The sequence below is a fragment of the Balaenoptera physalus genome (genome assembly GCF_965194825.1).
Source record: "Balaenoptera physalus genome assembly, chromosome: 14".
Taxonomy (NCBI): Eukaryota; Metazoa; Chordata; class Mammalia; order Artiodactyla; family Balaenopteridae; genus Balaenoptera; species Balaenoptera physalus.
In genome coordinates, this window is record NC_138893.1 from 4641344 (window position 1) to 4656100 (window position 14757).

At 37.6% G+C, this 14757-nt stretch overlaps 2 protein-coding genes across 5 annotated transcripts in view; one reads left to right on the top strand and one right to left on the bottom strand.

Annotated features, from left to right (window-relative positions):
• FAM13C (family with sequence similarity 13 member C) overlaps window positions 1–10677 on the top strand; it is a 132533-nt gene extending 121856 nt beyond the window's left edge. For 2 of the 4 annotated variants that reach the window (XM_082425559.1, XM_082425561.1), the window contains 4 exons: window positions 3178–3273; window positions 4596–4795; window positions 6341–6442; window positions 9609–10677. In XM_082425559.1, the coding sequence (XP_082281685.1) occupies window positions 3178–3273; window positions 4596–4795; window positions 6341–6442; window positions 9609–9732 (522 nt within the window). In that variant the 3' untranslated portion in view covers window positions 9733–10677. The remainder of the gene's footprint in view (window positions 1–3177; window positions 3274–4595; window positions 4796–6340; window positions 6443–9608) is intronic. The other 2 variants (XM_082425558.1, XM_082425560.1) reach the window with 2 other exon arrangements.
• A 325-nt stretch (window positions 10678–11002) lies between these two features.
• PHYHIPL (phytanoyl-CoA 2-hydroxylase interacting protein like) overlaps window positions 11003–14757 on the bottom strand; it is an 89697-nt gene continuing 85942 nt past the window's right edge. Inside the window, exon 5 of the mRNA XM_082425619.1 lies at window positions 11003–12291. Within this exon, the coding sequence (XP_082281745.1) occupies window positions 11757–12291 (535 nt within the window). The 3' untranslated portion in view covers window positions 11003–11756. The remainder of the gene's footprint in view (window positions 12292–14757) is intronic.

Here is a 14757-nt window from a genome sequence, read left to right on the forward strand (position 1 = left end):
TATACACTACCAAATGTAAAATAGTGTGTAATTCTTGAAGCCAGTTATCTGAACTCATGACCTCTCTTTTCAAGGCCAATATTAATTGGCAGTATGCTTAGAAATCTGAATTGACCAAGCCATTCTCTTCAGCAGTTGCTTTGTACGATTATGTTCATTATTGACTTCCCATGTTGTTGGACTGACTGGTTAGTTCAAGCTGTCAGACTTGTTCCACGTATACTGTCTCCCTCAGTGAGGGGCTGGGGAGACTTAGACACAGGCAAAGTTTGGCAAGACTTGAGTCCCTAAAGCTAAAGAGTAATAGATTCTCATCACTCACTGTCCAGAGAGGAGAACGTCAGTTTTACCTCCCTCTCAAGGAGAGAGCTTGTTTATGGTGACGGTTTGACTGATTTTTATGTTTCCACGGTTTACTGTGAAAGAATACATGGGACTAGTGCCATGGGGAGAGCGGAAAACAAGCGTGGTGGTAAAAGCACTTAAGCTGTGGCAGTTTTTTCCCCAAACAACTTTCTGACCAGGGCCTAGAAAGAAATAAGATTTGGGCTGACCACTCAGCAGCAGTTCTGCTTGGAAAGCCAGCTTGTTTGGGGGGTACTATTCCAGATCTTGATAATTCGAGTAACCTACTGCATAGGGGGCCAGGAGTTTTTCATGACGGAATTGTCAGGCTATCAACAAAGTATATCAAGTTTTGTTCTATGCACAGTCCCTTCTTGCTCAACCTCCTTTAAGTTTCATTTCTTCTGATGCCATATAAAATGGAGGAGCAGGAAGTAAGGATAATTAGCTTTGGGGTTTATCTTCTTATATTTATCTTTAAAATCTGACAACCCCATTCATGTGCTGGATATCTCTCTCTGGCTCTTGCAGGTTATTCAACACAGTCCTTGTTTTCTCCATTTAAATAAAAATCATAAGTTAGATACTACTAACATACCACAGTCAGCCACCAATATGCAGAATTGGGGGGGGGGAGGATGCATTTCAGAAACAGAGCCATTGAATTAAGAGGAAAGAATGGTCTGATTCTTAGTAGAAAGTGGCCGAGGAATAGCAAAGTCTAATGTATTTCTGCCCCTTAGATTTGAGGTACCTATCCTGCAGAGCCTACATCTTGACTCATTTTCCACCATGAAGACTGACATTGCAGGCCTCATAATAGCTGATGTCCGTAGGCCCCTGAGTAGAAGACAGCTCCTGGCACATAACCTCACCACTAACTGTTCTTCTTCAGGCAGCGTGCCTTCCTGTGCACATATATTTGAGGATAAGCACTTACGGCACTGAAGTCCTGTACTTACGGCCATTGAACCCTCACATCTGTCTTTGGGGATTACTTTAATAATGATCCTAAAAGTAAAATCATAGAATCATGAGCGTGAAAGATGAGTGCCATACATTGTACCTGTACCCTGGCTTTTATCTAGCATCTGTGGAAGGAACTTTTTATAATGGCATTTATCATTCTAACTTGCTTTTTGGTCACTCTTTTCTTTTTCTCTTTTAAGACTAAATTTAGCTTTTCTAGAATCCGGACAGTATACTAAAAATAAATTTAAAACATCAAACTGCAATAGAGATGCCAATAATAGTTAAATGCATCATTTTCTGAAGTGCTTTCTCTGGAATATAAGTCCCAATAAGATACTGAATAAAAAACATTATTTGAGTGTTTTCTGAACTTAGAGATTTCTTTTTCTTTGTCACCTATTAAAAATCCCATGAAATACATGAAAGAATTTTTTATTTTCTGTGTAAAAATGTGTCATGACTAAGAAAATGTTTAAGGAATGATTGAGCTAGAAAATGAAAGGCTCTTGGAGTTACTTAACCAATACTTAAAATGCTCTACAGAGAGAGGTGGTCTTTCTTTCTACTGAAAATAAAAGAGCCTTGGGTTATATGGCCTGTGGAATTTATATGAAGGCCTCTAAAAATTAGACTACTTTTGCATATGAACCTGGGTTGTTAGATGGGTAGTAGGAAAGGGGATACACTGGGTACTGTGAGAATTTGAAGAAATATGTGATACAATTTATTTGGGCAGACAAGACTGAAACACAGAAAACAGTTAAGGCCCAGACAGTGAGACACAGAGAAGTTCAGAGAAAAGGAAGAACAATATGGGCCAGAATGGTTCTCAACTGGGATGGGGTAAGGCAGCACGAGAATAACTAGAAAGCTTAAAAAATATACCTGCTTGAGCCATTTTCTCTTCCTTCAGGATTCTCAGAGGGGATCTGGAAGGCAGAGTCCGATAGGACACTTGGGCAATTATGCTATGTGCTATTTCTACCATTTCCTTCCCACTACCTGCTGAGTGAGAACCATTGGACTAGAATGAAAAGGAGGTTGTGTGTAGTAAATATGTAGAAAACTTAATGCAGGACACACATCAGGGAGGAAAACGAAGGCAAGCAGAGGAGTTCCGTCATTTTGGCTGGAGAAGTAGATAGGTTGGGATAGGTAGGTAGATAGATGATTAACAGATAAGTAGGAAACTATTTAAAATTTTATGTACTTTGTGACATGTGAAAAATGGTGCTTAGGGATGAGTCAAAGAGCAGCAGGGTGATAGAATACATTAGTAAACAAGAGGTTATGAAATTTTTTGGTTGGAAGGAACTTGTTAACTCCAACTTCCTTGTTGTATAGGTAGGAAATTGAGAATTCAGAGAGGTTAACTGTTTTATCCAAAATATTTAGTTTATGTCAGATTTAGCCAGTAAGCTAGCATATAATCCAAGTATGTAGTGATGAAGACCTGGACAAGGTTGGTGTCTGTGGATATAAAGATCTTGAAAGTCAGATAAAATACATGTTTCAGAAGAAAAATCAATAGCTCTTGGATCACCCATTGGTTTTTTAAGAATGAAGAAGTAATTAAAGAACAGGCTCCTTACCATTTAAACATTGAGGATTCCTTCAGTAAGCTTTAAAAACGTATTTCTAAACTTGGACCTATCCTTTAAGAAACTTTCCTAGAAGAAAATTGGCGTGTGCTTCATACAGTGTCTTATAAATGACTTACCTTTTGAAAATTACTGTTGCATTTTAGTATTGTAATCCCTTAGAGGCTTCAAAAAAAATTTTTTTTTGGCCTGCTAAAAACATTGATGTGTTTTCATTCTTGTTCGAGAAAGAAACAATAATTAATTTCATGTTTTCCAGGTAACTAAGCAAGACAAGAACCTCATAAAGCCTCTTTATGACAGATACAGAATTATCAAGCAAATCTTGTCCACGCCTTCCCTTATTCCAACAATTGTAAGTTGGGATGTTTGCATGAACTAGAAATCTGTCCTTGTGCTTTGTATTGATGTTTAGTTAGGGAGGCAGCGCCATGAGAGTTATAAAGGAGCCTTCTTTGCAGGATAGGCTGCTAACAAGGCCAGTTGTTATTTCACAAAGTAGAAACGTGGTCTCCCTCAACTCCAATACTACACTTAACAGTGGCTGATAATTAAAACTATTGTGAAACAGGAATAGATAGCAATTCTATTTTTGAAGCCAGTTATTACACTTGCTTTCATTGCTTGGGTGAGGAGAACAAATGATGGATTTTAGTTTGGCATTACCTAATTTACAACAACACAGCTAGACAGAACAGAGCTGTTCTAGTCTGCGTGTTGTTAATTTTTCTCCTTTAATAAGAAAATTGATAGTATGTTCCTTGATATAATGCAGCATTTGTTTTTGGTACCATTTGACCATCTCTGTGCAAGATATAAGTAGATTTATTTCAATAGAAAATATGAATACTGAAACTGAGTTAGACTACTTTTAATAAAGAATGATTTATGGGAATACAGAACTTGAAAAGCACCACAGATCCTACTCCATCAATATTAGAACAGTCACTTGCTCAAGATATCAATATTAAAAGAAATATTAACAAATTCAAATTTAAGTATACTTCAGTACATTTATATTTCCACAACTCTAAAGACAAAGACAATAGTGATTCATACTCTTTGAAATTTTCCAATTAAGGAAGCATAATTTTAAATGGGGTATGATTTTCAGATTTCCTTGCAAGAAAATCTTTTGGTTGTGATAAGCATTACCTGAACAGGTTAAGCAGTAACTCCATTTTGTTTTGGCCTTCATAGAGCTCTTCCCTGAATTTGTCAATTATCTGAGTATTCTCTGTATCTGAAAGTGGCCCACACCAGGACCTGATTTGGGGTATTTCTGGATGACAAAAGAAGTCTCTGGTCCATCTCACCCTAACCCATGTAACTGTTAAGAAGCTGGGGCCCAGAAGGCCTGGGTGAAAGGGAAGAATTACTAGGCAATGCAGCCCAGATTGGAACATATCCTAGATGTCTGTGCCTGCTTTAGCCCAGCAGAGAGATCTGAGCTTGGTGAGCATTTTAGCCCAGGGTGGGTGCTTCTTTGCTCATTAACTTCTGCAAGTTTTTTGATGCAGCTGAGCAAGAGTTCCTCTTGGTTGCCTCCTTCTTGGTTCTCAGTAGGCACAGGGATCATCTACTGTTTTCATTGTGTCTATTTATCGTTCCCCTTCCTGTTTTTGCTTCCTCAAGAGGCACTTAGCATTTTGTAACTTTAATTCTTCCTATGATAAGCAGGAGGAAGAAGACTCTGATGAAGACTGTCCACAGGGAAGCCAACAACCTTCTTTGCCAAACCCAGCATCCCACCTTCCTACTGGCGACCACCTCACCTACTCTAATGAGACTGAGCCTGTTCGGCTCCTGCTACCAGATGAAAAGAAAGAAATCAAACAACCAGCTCTCTCCATGTCCAATTTACATGAGGCCACCATGTGAGTGTGAATCCTAAGTGTGGAGTCTCCTTTTAACTCCTTCTGGTCTGGGGGACATTATATGTCCGTACACACAAAATTCAGAAGAGCTATTACACGCTCTAAAAAATGCTATCCAGCAGAAAGCATAATCTGGTTATCCTTTTAACAGGAAAATTGAGAAGACAAAACCATGAGGAACAAAGGCTCCCAATAAGGTCCCAAAGATGTCATAAATGCTAATGGTCCATTTGCTACACTTGCACATCTTTTCAGCAGGGTCTGGCACCAATCTAATGCTTGGCAGTGTGTAAAGCGGAGTTGGCCTTTGAAAATGCTGGACCAAAAGGAACTGGGATCCTGTGTTGGGTCAGCAGTTGTCAGGGCCTTTATCCTAGTCTATTCTATTTAGATAAAATGGTTTCTCCAGATTGGGACTTAAGTAAATGAGCTGACCTTTTTCCTCCTAATGGCCACTCAGTCAGGAGTCGTTTGGATTTTCATTAGTATTATCATTATTGTTATTATCATTATTCAGTAGCTGGCACTCCTCTTGATCATTTGGCCTTCTTTGGTTTGTATATTACAGGCCAGATCATGAGATTTTCTTTAACATGTATAATAGTGTGGTGAGTATATGCCCCAAGATAGGGATGGAATCCCCATAAATATGAGGCAAGACCAAGCACTAAGTTGCAAGCTGAGATTTTAGTGTGCTTGTATCAGTTGGTACCCTAATTTCAGCTCAGAGACGAGTGACCTGTTTGGAAGCAGAACATCAATCCTTCCTTCTTCCCTCCCTTTCCTCCTCTTTCCCTCCCTCCCTGGCTCCCTCTCTCCTTTTCTTCTTCCCTCCTCTTCTTCTCTTTCTTTCTTGGTTGGTTGGTTGGCTGGCTGGCTGGCTGTTCTAAAGCAGCTGTTCTTAACTTCTTGGGGGATGTTGGACTTTTTTGAAAGCAATGGAATCTTTTACTTTTTAGAAAATGCCCATATATAATTTCAGGGAGTTCACAAACTTTCTGGAACCAGACACAAGTTCCCCAGATAAAAATTCCTGCTCTGAAGTATCTGACTTTTCTCTCTTGTCTTAGAATGAAGTGAGTAGAATCTGTGACATAATTATAGCTTTCTCTGGGTCTTTGTTTCATTCCCAAGGGTTTTGCCATTCCCCCTATACTCTAGATTAAGGGTCGAATTTTCTTTCAAATCTCTCCCTTTTGTGCCTCTTATGTTTAGTCTATCACCAAATGCTGATGAGTATTCCTCCAAAATGTCTGTCTCTCCCTCATGCATTCATGTGGCCTTTACCCTCACCACTTTTTATAATGGACTCAGTCTGCTTGCCTCCTGTCTGCCCTTTCCATTTTCCTAGGACATTATTTTCATCAAGTAATGTCCTCGGTGATGTGCTCCCCTGTGGTCATGCTCTACATGTGTCATATTTAATCAAAAGACACGCTTTTAGGCAGAACACTTCTGTATCATAATATGCTTTTGCTAAATAGGTAACTCTGCTCACGATGAGCTCTCAGTTATGCCAGAGCATATGTATTTTACCTGATACAGGCCTGTACTTCTTGACCATCTCCGAGAAACTAGGGCTGACAAGAAGAGACTTCGGAAAGCCTTAAGAGAATTTGAGGAACAGTTTTTTAAACAAACAGGAAGGTAAGTGTGGGCAGAGATATTTTTTAAGCTAATATTTCCTAGAGAACTGCTGTTAAGAGTGAGCTGTAATGTTTTCAGAACAGTGACTTTATACAAGACAAATAATTTCCAAAGTGACTTAGACCCAGGATTTGTCTAATGCAACATTTGAGTAGTACCATTATTGGGTATGTTTTATGGGAGGCTGTAGCTATCAAGTATGAGACATCAAAGCTTTAAAAAATAAAAGATGAACTCCCCAAATCCCTAATTTTGCATAATAAATCTCATTACAATTGAATGTACCTAAACCTTTAAAAAAAAAAAACTATAATATCTGATTTTTCAGCCCATATAACTTCTTTGTTGTTGGTTACTTAGTTCCACAGGTTACTCCCTACTTTATTAAATAATTCTTCATTTGCTTTAAATATATTCTTTAAGCTTCAGGATCTGCCCTTAATTATTTTATTTCAGGATTTGGTCAAGAGTTCATTCCTATTCTTTCTATCCCTTAAATAAATGTTTAGCTATATCCTCTCTTTTTCTGTGTCAACCCAGTCTCACTATGCACTCCATTAGTTGCTTCTAAATTTTGGTGTATTGTGAACAAAATTATATATATGCATATATATAAAATCATGAGAAAAGGATTATTAATCTACTTCTGGAAGAGACAGAGACAACAAGCCCATTAGCTATCCTGAGCCTGTTTCCACAGTTGTAAGAGGAAATAATTAGAGTTCCTGGGATACTTTGGGAAGCTATAGTTGTCGTGTGGGACGTCAGTCTTTAAAAAGATTTTAAAGGGTGTAACTTTCCCAAAGTCACAGAGTTATTAGGGTGGCAGAGGTAGGAGTCAGTGATACACTGGCTCCTCAGTATTCTTCTCCGTCTAGGTATCTGCCTTTCTTGAATTGCTTTGATTTCAGCAGCCTGAGGGCTGCCCTGATGGAGAAGAGACTATTTTCTAAAAGCATCCTGCAAGTTTGGTCTACTCACCTCTTAGTCAGTAACTTTCTATTTCAGTCCTCCAGGGCTGTTCGCTAGGACTGGACCTCTCAAACTTTTTGCATTTAAAAAGTACAGATGTAACCCACCTAGTTTTCTAGTGGAATCTTCAAGTTGACTGTTATAAGTCCAAGTTACTTACCTTTCTGCTGATATTATCTAGTGAGAAATGTTACACGGTGGTTAAATTTAGAATATAAAACATAATTTCTTGTTTTCTTTCTCCATTTCCATTTTTTCCTATACAAAATTTCCATACAACTTTCACATTTTTTTTTTAACCTATCTGAACCCAGAAATTTAAAGAGTTTGAGAACTTCCCAGTGTGTTACTAGTCCTGCCAAATGGGTCTGCACTGGTACTTGGCATGCCTTTGACATACAGGGAAGTTAGTTATGTTATGTGTATAGTATTCTAATGCACCAGTGAGTCCTAAACTCACTTCAGATATGCCTAATACTTGATTGAGGTTATATGCCCTCTTGTGGTAATACACTTAAACTAAATGCAGAAGTAGTGCTATATTACAAGTAAAATCAAATAGCTGAATGGCTAGGAAATATGGATCTTGTTTTCCTAAAACATTTCATTGGGAAGGGTTAACTGTAAATAGCTAAAATAACCATGCAAATGGATTACTAAAAATTTTAAGGTACTATAAGTGTTCTTGGTAACATTCACCATGTGAGAAGCATAATTATCTAGATATGACATTAACAGTTATGAGCCAGGAATGGTGCTAAACACTTTAGTATGTTCTATATAATGAGAAAACTGCTTAAGGAAATACTTAGCAAAAATTTTCACTCTGGCCAATGAACTCTTGTTTATTAGCCAAAACGGAGTATGCAGGACCAGGGACAATTGCATAATGGCTTATAGTATTTCCCTATAAATTAGAACATTTCTTCACTTAGATATGTTTACACAAATTAAGGTGATATTTAGACACCCAGTTATGATAAGTTTGGCTCAGAATATTGAAGGGAGGCAAGGCAGTTATGTTAAATAATTGAGACAACATTGAAGAGGAACCCTGTCTAAAGATTTGTGTGCTGTTCTGAGTCCTGAACTAGAAATTTCAGGGCAGTATATGTAGTGTTACAACATAAGTAGGTAACTACATTCGTAGGGGATCTTTATAGATTAGCTGTTCTTTTATTTGGAAGTAATATAAATATATCTTTATCAGTACTGGGAAAAGAGAAGGGGTATAGGTAAAATATTAAGTGTTTTCAGCCATACTAATATTGGAGAGTATCTGTATTTATATTCAGTGGGAATTGTGGTGACTTCACCTGTGTACCCACCCCTTGTATTTCAAAGTCATGGGTGGAAATATTTTAAAGGCAATTGGCCATCTTTATTAACAAAGGAGGAAAGACCCTTCTGAGATCCTGAAGTAACTACTTTCCTTTAGAAAACATATCCTGGCAATGTATTTTTCTGGGAAGGCAATGGTTTTAACTCCAGATGCTATCCAATTATTCTTCAAAATAAGTGTCAAGAACATCTGGTAGTTAGAAGGCATATGTATAAAAATATGTGCATCATCATATGCCTAGTCTTAGTACAATTAGTGTGCAAAGAGAACCACTGGAATTTAGACTCAAATTCCTTAAAAAAACTTATCTGATTCTACTATACATTAGCAGAGTTAGGTATTATAATTACAGGAAAACTTAGAAATATTTCATGTTTGTAACGTAACTACTTAGTTTCTTCTCCAATTACCATAAATTTATAAGTTATTTCTGTTAATGTAATTTCTGTAGTATCTTTAGGTTGATATTTTAAAATACAACTATCACTGTAAGGGCTGAACATTCTACACAGGCATGGATCATGGGAGAATGACTAGATAAGAATGCCCTGAGGGTTCTGGTTTTTGTTTATTTCCCTCGGAACTTTTCACTTGCCCCAACGTTATATGTTTATGCACTGGATATATTTGCAAAACACTTAGAATATTTAACTTCTCAGAGTACTGTTATATTGAAACCTAGTAACATGTGGAAGAAGGAGTGAATGAAGGTAAAAGGGAAGGGAAAAAAAGACATGATGAAAAAATCAAGTGGAAACTGCTACCCTGTACTTTTCTCATGTAAGAGTTAGAAAAGGATTTTTAATGACTTGGTTCATTATTAACTAATGGACGATATTTTCTTTTTTGCAGAAGTCCACAAAAGGAAGATAGGATACCAATGGCAGATGAGTACTACGAATACAAGCATATAAAAGCCAAACTGAGACTATTAGAGGTCCTCATCAGCAAGCAAGATGTGGCCAAAACTATTTGAGGTTCAGGAAATGTTTGTGATCACTTTGACCCAAGATAAGTCAAGTTTATTTTCCTCTGCCGTTCTTGCTAAGTAGTTATGACAAATGAAAATTGAAGCACTTTAGTGTATTAGCTGTTTTTAAGAATGGATGGCAAGTGTAATTATAAATGAGTAGAAGGGATTAAAAAGGGAGGAGATACAACAAGGAACAGTATAATTGGAAGATAAAATTCAGCCTTCTCCATGCCAGGGAGAAAATGCACAGTCAATATAATTATTTCAGAAAGCATCTATTTTATCAAATCTAAATAACACAAAGCATCCACCTGTTTAAATGGGCTACTGGTTAAGAAAGTCTACTTAGTGTCCAAAGATTGCTTATATTGACATATGGAAGAGAGCATAATTTAAAAAAATCAGTAAGAGGAAGAAAAGAAACTTTATTTTATGTAGGAAGGAATACAGCTAGTAAGAATGTAATTTATTTGAAACTTCTAATAGATTTTTAAGTGATAAAAAAAATCTACTACCTTGTTCCTTAAATTTGCTAGGCTTTCAGCACCCTAAAATATACTAGAATGTGTCACTGATAATTTTTTATTTCTATATAAAAATAGCACATTATTTTATCTGTTACTTAAAATTTTACATTTCTGATTACCAAAGTTCATTCTGATAGCATGTACTTTGTGAATTATCTTTGTCTATATAACAGATGTTTATATTAAAATAAAATATTGTATTAAAATTTGAAAATAGGTATTTTGGATAGATGTGTCTAGTATATAATCTAATGTGATCATAGTTATGATTGCTAATCTTTGTTTACTATAAGATTATATAACTATTTTTCCATTGGAAATTTTTTTTTTTAATGTTCCAAGGTCTATACTTCGTGAAGTCAAAAAACTTTCCCATGAACTATATAGTTGTTCTCCATTCTGTATAAAATGAAAGGTTTAGAAATTGTTGCTACGACACCTTGGGAAAGAAGCCAGGATATTTTATTTGCTTCATCCACTTTAGCGTGTGCAGTTTTGTTATTTTGTACTAAACCAACCACCTGTTTATTACTTTTGCTTTTGTAAAAATAAGTAAAAGGTCCACATTTTGTCTTGTACCAACCATGTTTATATTTCTCTTTTCTGTAATGTTTAAGCATGATGTTGAACAAATTCACACTTTCACATAGTTTGGATGGGAAGAATATTGACTATTTCTGAAGCAGACTATTTCAGAGGCTTATTGTTTTCTCTGTATTTACCTGATATTTTATAAATCAGCATAATGTCCTTCATAAATTTGTTTAATTAAAGGCATCTACTTGTAACAGAACAGATAGATACACAACTATTTGAGGTTTACAAACTACATCTTTGATAAGGGAAAATGGTTTCGTGACTGACATGTATACAATTGCTGTTAAAATGTAACTCTATATATTCTATAAGAAGACTGTAAATATTTTATACAACAATACAAATAAAATATTTTTCTATTATATTTATTATGTTGAAACACAGTAGTTGTTTCCTGTTAGCTAATATAAATAACATAAATAACACTGTCAAACAACAAGTTGGAAGTGCTGACAATTCTAGGCTTCAAGATTTAACTCATGCTGCAATTACACCCTTTCATGCGGTTTGGAATAATCCCAATATTTGCTCAGTAGATTAAAATGAGTGCATATTTAAACACCATTTATAAGCCATTATTTTCCATTATTTTGTACTTTGCTAAAGCAGTTTATATAATTGGTTATGTTTGTTTGGCATAAAGGAAAAATTAAAACATTGCAGCATCTAGGCAACAGAGTGTCAGAAGGACAACTTAGGATATTTCAGCATTGAAAGGAGGGGGAAGGGTAGGGAATAGGAAACACTAAAACAGCTCTGAGTGAAATTTGGTAAGTGGCAGTTTGCTTTTGGTGAGAGCGGCATGTGCATGCTTCAGTGGAAAACATCTGGTGATGAAAATGGACAACAGAGGATCAATGCTCCTAAGGGAAGAAAGGGGACTAAGAATAAGAAAAGTGGGCATTAACGTCCAACACTAATATTACAGGTTTTGCAGCTGGGATCTTTCTTTGCATTTGCAGTAGATAAACTCATGAGCTGATGACCAGTGATTTCTGCCACGGTGCCTAGAGAAAGATCCACAGGGTCAGTGTAAATGACTTCTAAAATGACATCCTGGGCATGGTGGTAAACCAGCATCCCATCTTCTTCTCCGCAGGTCAAAAATTTATTATCCTTGGAATTTAGCTGAGGAAGGCGCTGCTTACAAAATTCATCTCCTGGTGATCCCACAGGGGCAATGACAAGAATCACATAATGATAAGCAGTGTACATACAGTAGAAGTCCCCAAAGTATAAGTTAGTATTGGGGTTAAAAAGTTTTTCTGCTGCAATCTCAAACCTGTATCTTCCATAAGGTGAATCCTGGGGTGGCTTCCCAGTATTGAATTCAGTGCTGCAGCTGAAGAAGATGCCTTCTAATTTTCCACTGATAGGAGAGCCATGGCTACCACTGTTATCCTTGACAGAGGGCTGCATAGCATTCCCATGATGTTCTCTGCAAGAGAAAATAAATGGTCACTGCTTGGTACGACAGTGGTAAAGCTACTGATTTACAGAGTTTAATGGTGATAGGCCTAAAGGTCAACTGTCTACTATTAAAAGCCTGAGTGCTCATCCATCCTACCATCAGATCAAGGAGAATGCGTCTTTTAACATTTCCTATAGAAGGCTAAAGTTTAGCCTTGACCCTAAGGTAAGGATGCTCTGCTACAAACCTCAGAGGTCTTTTACATAATAAATTCCCTGACCAGGAAAACCAAAGTGAAATTAGAAATCTTATGGCTGAAATCACATCCATTATATGCCTACTGGATTTTAGAAGTGGCTTGGTGAAGAGAAAACTGGATTAACAATACTGGTTAAATATGTTGAATGTTTCTTTAAAGTATGCCAGAATTTAGATCTAAAATGAATGTTGTCCATGTACATTGGTACAAAAGCATCTTGTTTCTTCTTTTGCTTTAGTTTTTTTTTACCCAGACACACATTCACTAATCAGGTCCTCTTGCCTGCGTTTTCCTTAGAATAGAGCTGGTTATCTCCCTTTACCCCACTCTCATATCTATTCTCTACCCTTCTCACCTTCCACTGTGGGCTAGGACTGTATCATCCAGTTCTTCCTGTTCCTTGGTCCCTTTCATTTGTTATACTAATGGGAGGCACAGTAAGAGAAACGGAAGGGTATCCCATGCTCTTGGATTGGAAGAATTAATATTGTTAAAATGGCCATACTATCCATAGCCATCTACAGATTTAATGCGATCCCTATCAAATTACCCATGACATTTTTCACAGAACTAGAACAAATAATCCTAAAATTTATATGCAACCATAAAAGACCCAGAATTGCCAGAGCAGTCCTGAGGAAAAAGAACAAAGCTGGAGGCAAACCCTCCCACACTTCAGACAATACTAAAAGCTACAGTAATCAGAACAGCATGGTATTGGCACAAAAACAGACATATGGATCAATGGAAGAGAATAGAGACCCCAGAAATAAACCCACACACCTACGGTCAATTAATCTTTGACACAGGAGGCAAGAATACATAATGGAGAAAAGAGTCTCTTCAGCAAGTGGCATTGGGAAAGCTCGACAGGCTCATGTAAATCAATGAAGTTAGAACACTGCCTCACACCATACACAAAAATAAATGCAAAGTGGCTTAAAGACTTAAATATAAGACAGGACACCATAAAACTCCTAGAACAGATCATAGGCAAAACATTCTCTGATGTAAATTGTACCAATGCTTTCCCATGTCAGTCTCCCAAGGCAATAGAAATAAAAGCAAAGATAAACAAATGGGACCTAATCAAACTTATAAGCTTTTGCACAGCAAAGGAAACCAAAAACAAAATGAAAAGACAACCTACAGAGTGGGAAAAAATATTTGCAAACAATGCGACTGACAAGGGCTTAATTTCCAAAATATACAAACAGCTCATACAACTCAACAATAAAAAACAAACAACCCAATCAAAAAATAGGCAGAAGATCTAAATAGACATTTCTCCAAAGAAGCATACAGATGGCCAATAGGCACATGAGCATATGCTCAATGTCACTAATTATCAGAGAAATGCAAAACAAAACTACAATGAGATATCACCTCACACCAGTCAGAATGGCCATCATCAAAATGTCTATAAACAATAAATGGTGGTGAGGGTGTGGAGAAAAGAGAACCCTTCTACTCTGTTGGTGGGAATGTAAATTGGTACAGCCACTATGGAGAACAGTATGGAGGTTCCTTAAAAAACTAAAAATAGAGTTAGCATATGATCCAGCAATCCCACTTCTGGGCATATAACTGGAAAAGATGAAAAAAATATTTTACACCCAGAGACAAAGAAGAAGCCACAGCGAGTCGGTAGGAGGGGCGCTTCCGTGATATAATCAAATCCCATACCCTTTGGGTGAGAGACCCACAAATTGGAAAATAATTATATCCCAGAGGTTCTCCCACAGTAGTGATAGTTCTGAGCCCCAGGTCAGGCTCCATAGCCTGAGGGTCTGGCATCAGAAGGAGGAGCCTCCAGAGCATTTGGCTTTGAAGGCCAGCAGGGCTTGAGTGCAGGAGCTCCACAGGACTGGGAGAAATAGAAACTGCACTCTTGGAGGGTGCACACAAGATTTCACGTACACTGGGACCCAGAACAAAGCAGTGACTCCACAGGAGCCTGGGCTAGACCACCCTGTGTGGTGTGGAGGGTCTCCTGGGGAGGTGTGGGTTGGCTGTGGTGCAGAGCGGGGGACAAGGAGACTGGAGGTGGAGGCCCCATAACATATTGATTGGCACGAGCTGTCCGAGAGGTGGCCACTTTGGCACTGAGACCTGGCTCCACCCAACAGCCTGCAGGCTCCAGTGCTGGGATGCCTCAGGCCAAACAACCAGCAAAGGGGGAACACAGCCCCAACCATCAGCAGACAGGCTGCCTAAAGTGGTACTGAGCTCAC